This window comes from Choristoneura fumiferana, chromosome 25 (assembly GCF_025370935.1).
Source record: "Choristoneura fumiferana chromosome 25, NRCan_CFum_1, whole genome shotgun sequence".
In the NCBI taxonomy this organism is placed as follows: Eukaryota; Metazoa; Arthropoda; class Insecta; order Lepidoptera; family Tortricidae; genus Choristoneura; species Choristoneura fumiferana.
Genome location: NC_133496.1, coordinates 13,754,953 through 13,762,441, shown reverse-complemented (window position 1 = coordinate 13,762,441; position 7,489 = coordinate 13,754,953). Strand labels below are relative to the sequence as shown.

The 7,489-nt window shown below is 34.9% G+C and overlaps 2 protein-coding genes across 3 annotated transcripts in view; one reads left to right on the top strand and one right to left on the bottom strand.

The window, feature by feature from the left end:
- Positions 1 to 7,379, bottom strand: part of LOC141442167 (uncharacterized) — a 24,221-nt gene extending 16,842 nt beyond the window's left edge. Inside the window, exons 1-3 of the mRNA XM_074107067.1 lie at positions 7,288 to 7,379; positions 6,850 to 6,932; positions 1,473 to 1,627 (exon numbers count right to left, since the gene is read on the bottom strand). Coding sequence (XP_073963168.1) covers positions 1,473 to 1,627; positions 6,850 to 6,932; positions 7,288 to 7,324 — 275 coding nt within the window. The 5' untranslated portion in view covers positions 7,325 to 7,379. The remainder of the gene's footprint in view (positions 1 to 1,472; positions 1,628 to 6,849; positions 6,933 to 7,287) is intronic.
- Positions 1 to 7,489, top strand: part of LOC141442402 (octopamine receptor beta-2R-like) — a 293,615-nt gene that overhangs the window by 88,958 nt on the left and 197,168 nt on the right. The window lies entirely within an intron of this gene.

Below are 7,489 nucleotides of genomic sequence, written 5' to 3'. Positions count from 1 at the left end.
TTTAATGAAGGTTTAAAATAAAGGTTTCTAACCTATCCTACTAATCCTACTAATCCTACTAATATTTATAAATGTGAAAGTTTGTGAGTGAGTGAGTGAATATGTTTGTTACTTCTTCACCTGAAACGGCTGGAACGGATTTGGATGAAATTTGGCCGAAAAGTAGATAACCTGGATTACAAACATAGGATACTTTTTATCCCGAATCCCATGGGATAGGGATAAAATCGAAAATAACAAACCGCTCAGCCTTTGCTCAAGAAAATGGTATGTAGAAGTTTGACATCTGAATAAAACTTAGCCTACTTTTTATTTCCGATATTCCCATGAGAATAGGGAAAAATTTCGAAACTAATAACCGCTGGGCTAGAGTCATGAAACCTTACCATGATGTTTTTAATGTAATGTCAATGAAACAACGATTTTAATTTTCGAATCTCACGGCAATTTTTTAAAAAATCCCCGGTATTCAGCTGCTGGACCATAATGATTTACGTGTGCGAAAGCCGTGGTAAACACTAGTTGACATAAAAGAGTATTAATAAATAAAGAAATATGTAATTTCTATTTACTAGTTCATATTTACGGATTACATTGTTGGGCCAAAAAATCATTTTGAATCACTTCCCTGTGTTCTACACTCATTGCCTGTCTTATGTAAATTTAATAATGCTCTTCTAATGATATCCAGAAAACGTCAAGACTGAACAATGGATGCACAGAAAAAACCAGAAAAAAGAGACCAGCGCTGGGAATCGAACCTAGCCCAGAAATCCGTATGCGTACTATAACCCATAACAACACCGTTGGACAGGAGTCAAGATACAAATTTCCTCCTATGCACACAATATCTCAGGTTGCCTTTTTCTACTACGCTATTTAAGCAGCAAATAATTTAAAATAATCCATATGCTAACTGACCTTTCAATCTAAAATACTCCATTAATAAACATTGGGAAAATATACGTCTCAAAAAAATATAAGTGGATATAACATGTTTCACCATTTTAAAATTCTACCCTAAAGGGTATAAAAGGGGAGTGTAAGTTTTGTATGGAAAAAACGTTAGGTATAATATATTTTGAAGATATACCTAATTCTAACTTCGTGAAAATGCTATTAAACATTTTAAGTTAAAAGGGAAATGGAAACATGTGAAATGACTCTTGAAACAGGAATAAGAGAATACGTGATTCGCCATTTTTTAAAAATTAAATTTAGGGAAAAACATTAAATAATGAAATATGAGTAAATTCAAAATAAGTATTACGTGATTGAAGTATCTTGAAAGAGTTTTTCGTGATTAGAGCCAACGTACAGTCAGCCAGTCTTAAGTCAAGTGTCAATGTCATTCACCACATTGTTTACACAATTGATTTTTCATTGATATAGTACATATAAGGGTAGAGTGACTTGAGTTATCCGGTATAATATCATTTAATATAATATGATATTGTAGGTGTAACCAATACATTGCCAATGTGCATGAGATACTGATGCCGAAGCAGTCGTTGTGTTCATCCTTTATCGCACCAATCATCTCGTCATAGTTCACTTCCTCAAAATCCCAAATGCTTTCGGTCGTAAGCGTCAAATCACGTAGTATGTTCATGTTATCGTACAAAATCTGTGAATAATAATTACATATGTAGTAATAGCGGTTTACTAATGTTTTGGCGAAAATTATTTAGCAAATTATTAACTCCCAAACTATTTATCCCATATTTTTTATTTAGGCGAAATTTCATTTCCCAACTCAACATTTCGCACTGATATCATTTCCCAACTAATGATTCGATAAATTATTATTATGCAAATTATTGCCTGGGATTTTTTAAGATGTCATTTGTGTTTTCGTCAAATGCGTTGATTGGCATTCCTTAATTTAGCAAGCAAACAATCAAGCAAGCCAATGACTTTTTTTCGTTCTGTTACAAAAAAAAACCTAACATCGAAGGCTAAGGCGGAAGCTACGCTACGCTTCGCTCCCGCCTTAGCCTTCTGAACCTAACCTATCCAAGTCGCTTCTGCCTAGTCTCGTCTTGCTCGCTCGCTTCGCTCGCTCACCGCCACATAATTTAATATTTTAATTTTATTATATATCATGACTGATAAACCTACCTACCTTATGTATAAAAATTGGCCAAATGTTATTTGACTATTTGTTATTTGCCTTAGCCAATCATTTGCTACATAATTGTTTGCCACATTAAAGTGTGATGAAGTAAAAATTTTGCAATATAAAAATGTTGCGAAATAAGAAAAATGCGAAGCAAAGTTATGCCAAGGATTGGTTTGCCAAATGAAACTTCGGCGAAAGGTTGGTTGCTAAGTGAAATTTGGCGAAACATATTTCGCCGAAAAGGCAGTACACCAGTAATAGCTATTTATACAACTGTATCGTAATAGGACGTAACACGAGCGTGGTTTACATGAGTATTTTAAGACCTAATTACGTACAGTTAAATACAATATTTTATCTACATCCATTTATTAAATCCTCTATCATGTGTTCCGCGAACCATTGAGAATGACCTGCATTAAAGAGAACTAGGTATGTCTGCTTAGGACTAGGTATAAAGTGCGCGCCTGACGCCGACCTGCGCCTGCTGTGCGAACATTACGATGCAGATTTCTGTATCGAATTGTATCGTAATGACCATTACTATACAGCCGTGTTCATAATAAAATCCAATGTCGTAATGCTGGTCATTTCATTATCTATGGTTTTTGAACGCATAATGGAGGATTTATTATATGGGTGTAGATAAATACTGTTTTGCCGTCGTATTGTCAGAAAACATGGTATTATTAGTGTAATGATGTGGTGTTCACATCGTGGTTTTTCACGATCGCAAATTTATCTAAGGTCAACCGGGGCTAATGTGTCACAATACTTTAAACAGCAAAATTTATCAGATTATAACAAACACATTATGTATCCTTAAAATCTATAATTTATGATACAAGTTATCATATTTTATCTAATTTCATATTTTGTTGCTATTTTATGGCTTCTAGGTGTAAATTACGTTTCTGTAAAAGCTGGGATTTTAAGACGCTATAACCCCAGGTGGGGTGAAAGCGTCTTACTGGTATTATGTGATCGGATTGGTTGGAATGATATTAATCGAGACAATTTTATAAAAGCACACATGATAAAGTTTATTATGTTGTACGCTAACTTCTAGCCCTAGTTTAGTGTAATTAGTTGAACAAAAATATTCGAGGCTATAGCATCTAATTGACCTCGTTTCTTATAGACACATTTAAAATGAGCTCTGTCATGACATCTAGTGATTATTTTTTGAACTTTTAGTGCCAAAGCCTTTAAAACATGTCGTGAGTATTTCTAAAGGATGATTTTCTTATGATAATTGGAATGTACGCATTAGCCCCGTAGACGACATAGCCATAGTTGACCTTATCCGTCTTTTTTCATGTAGCGATTTTTCATGAAGCGTTGTAACGTGCAAAATACGCCATCTATCGCTTTATGTACTTGGTCCGCTACCAAGTACTATAATCAATATCGGCGATACGTTGCGCGCTTGCTTGCTTGTTTGTCTGCTTGTTAGTTTCGAAGCTAGGCGATTGCGATAGTTCTCCAAATCTTCGTTAGAGGGTGTTGTTGTCAATGATGCATGTCCTTGCACTTTTATGTTTCGCAACACAAGCTCGAGCGTCTTTGTACCCTATATAAAAGTCATCACTGCCATATAAGGCATTATTTCTCTGTTTGTCTCGTAAGAGCAACACCTATATTTTAAATACCCATTTCTTAAATAAAGGAAATATCCAATTTAAGTCCAATTTGAAATGAAGGAGTAATTCACTCAGATAGAGGCTATATCGCCTCATTATTTAATTAGTCACAAGTGATGTCTACATAAGAAGCTCCCAGCATGTAAGTAGCTTTGACTGCCTTCCATTGATTCTGTTATGTTGTGGAATATTCTGGAACAGTTGAAGACACCTAGGTTTTCTTTGTTTCAGGGGTCCTTAGCTCCGGCATAAATCATCCTTAGCTCAAGTACAAGTTATACATACAGCACAATTCATCTTGTTTGAAAATAAAATGACTGCCGCGGATGTAATTCGTGACAGGGTGTCCAGATATACATCATATTATGTAACTCGCAAGGAAATTGTGTATCTTTACAAAATCAAAGGTATTTTCTCAAGACGATCTATTTTTTAGTAGGCAACTTAAATTTGTCGCACATTTATAATTCTGAATCTGATTAGGATAGAGACGTTTTCCGCCAGGAACCAATTGCCGGATATGTTTCTAGGTCCCTAATACCTAATATTAGATATTACATAAATTACTGTAATTAAATTCTGATTTAGATTTTTTTGTGGTGCAAAAACTTAATGTGAGTTAAGGAAAAAGGCTGTACATTTAATCAATATTTTTCTCATGCTGGTGTAGTAGACATTCTTATCTTTCACTTAATTTTGTTATGGGCATACTTCTGTTTTACAGCTTACTTGTGTAACATTTTTTGCAGAAGTTATTTTAATAAATAACCATTATTTATATTTAAAAAATTGTTTTCTTGAAATCACGTGAAGAGGAGAAGGCGCCCTGGGATTTTATTGCATTTAATTAAAAGTCTTTTTGTCTCTCTGACTACAGTTACTTGGTGAATGTAACATCGGCCCTTAAAATCCAAGTTACAGCGTTTTATAATGTTCGCGTTTATTTCACCATTACATTGTTTTATCAGTTGCAATTTTTCAGCAGCATTAAGCAACCCACGCCTTGTGTCAACGGAACCCCGCTTTGCGGGGCTCCTATGTCTGGGCGGTCTGCCCTTCGGGCATCTGAAGATACCTAACGAACATCACCTGCCTATTATTAATGTGTAATAATGTGGACACTAAGGGGTGAAGATTTGTTAGAATAATGATTTCAGGAAAAATATCTAACCAACAGCTATTATTATACTGATATTTTTTATTAGGGTACCGTAGTATGTAAAACTCTTTTGTGTTTCTTCGGTTTAGAACTGGGAATCTAGTTCCATTTTTGAATATATCTGTGCCTTCTGTGATAAGTGATACAAGTGCAAAATCGTCATTTTACAGGAGAGCGAAAATAAGATTTAAAAAATTCTGGTTTGTGAGCCAAGGGGGCTAGCATTTACCGAAGTACTTTTTTATACATAAAAATATATTCAATAAACGTGCATTTAATGTTTTTTGGTAAATATTGTAAGTTTAAAGAAAATCCCGAAAAACCTATGAGTTGTACCTATTGAAATGTCTAATATGAGTAAATAAGTGTTAGATAATACAAGTTCAGTTATACCATGGTGCACCCCCTGGAGCACCCATAATATCTCTTGGTGTAAACTGATTATGATATACATGAACTTGTAAAATGCACTCACTCATTCACTCACTCACTCACTCACTCACTCAGCGTAATATATTCCCAGCTCAATGTTGCTTAAAGCAAAATAAAACATAAAACCCTGAAAAATTGATTTTTTGACTGTACCCCGATCCAAATAAAATTTACCTAACTTAAAAAGTAAAGTAACTTATATCAGTTCGTAGCCACACTGAGGCGGGCAGGTCCCGCGCACCCCCGATCCCGCGTCACCTCACCCCCGCGCACACCCACCACACTATGCTCGCACTTGTATCACTTAACACAACTGTTATTGCAAAAATATTTTACGGGAATAATTTGACTTTTAGATATAATTTAATTTGTATACCTTTACACTTAAAAATGTGTTTGTGAAAATTTATTCATAACGAGATGTATCACTCATCACAAAAAAAAAATATCAAATTTGTCTCTCATTGGTAGAAGTACATGTTGAGTTGTACCCTGGTCTGGTTTTATAAAACTTGGTCAAAAGTGGTATAACTGTAGATATATCAATATTTCCGAAAAAAATACCGAAAAGTAAAATGTGAAAATAAATTCAATTTCAATTATACCACAAAGCACGAAAATAACCTTTAGTTAGAGAAATCACAATAAGGGGTTACAACTTGATATATATCAATGTGCACGATTTTTTTGCCGAAATGCTGCTGGTTGTATCATTTTTCACAAAATTATTACCGAAACTATAGCACCTAAAAGTATGTGAGACCCAAAAATTCGTTATTTTTCTGATTATTTTAAAGTAAAAACACAAAAGGGTACAAGTCGACTTACATCACTGATCATAGGAGGCACTTAAACATTAAACAGCGAACGGACACAAGAGAGTCTAGATGATCAATTTGTATCCCAGCAGCCAATGTAAAAGCATCAAATAAACGCATTAACGTCCAGTATATTTTTTTATTAAAATACCAAGTATGTGTATTACAATTGGTGGAGTTTTCGGTCACCGTAAAGGAGAAAGAAACACCCGACCTCTCGTAGAAGTAAGCGAGAAAATTTATAACCATTCCAAGAGTAAGTAAAAGGTCATCGGAAGAATCGCACGACAGGTGAAGAAGAAAAACGGAACTAGATTGCCAGTTCTAAACCGAAGAAAAACAAAAGAGTTTCGCATACTACAGTACCTTCAATAGACGTAAAGTGTAGGTGATTTAATTAAGGCTAAATATAAATAAATAAATAATAAATAAATATCATGGGACACTTGATACCAATTGACCTAGTCCCAAACCAAGCAAAACTTGTACTATGGATACTAGGCAACGGATAAACATACTTATATGGATAAATACAAACTTAATTAGATATTAAACATCCAAGACCCGAGGGCAAACATTTATTATTATTCATTCAAATATCTACCCCGGCCGGGAACCGAACCCAGGACCTCAATCCTGCCGTCTAATAATAATAATAAATATAGTAATAGATACCTGTTCTTCATTTAATGGTTCATCTGGTGTTGGATCAGATTCTTGTCTTCGTGCTGGAATATATCTTCCAGACGCGAATTTGACTGAAATGAAATTTATCAATCTAGACTTTCTACCCTCATTGCCCTCTCATTCTGAGAGGAGGCCTGTGCCTAGCAGGGATATAGACTGGGATGATGATGATGATGGATGAGACTTTGTGGCTTCGCACGCGTAAACTATGTAGAGGCAGCAGTTGAGTTGAAATTTTGACATTTTTACTTAATTTATGGGAATTACCAAAATTAACATCGCGGTTTCATTTACGTCATATGAAGATCACATCTCGGCCTATATACGTGCCACTGCAATGATCGCGTAGTAAACGGATGAAATACGCCGCAAGAAACTCAGCAGAAAAATATTTTTCAAAACAAGGAGAAAGGTTAAAAAACTTACCAGAAAACAATAACAGGGATAACCAGATCACGCGCATTTTAGAATATGTGTGCTCTTTGGGATGGACTCGACCAGAATGCTGATGGATTCAAGTTCATGGTGCTTTATATCTCTCAATTCATCTGACTTCGCACGTTTACGTACTTTTAATTAGATTTTGATCAAGATACGAAAGTGGTTCATTTACTATGGTACATTAATG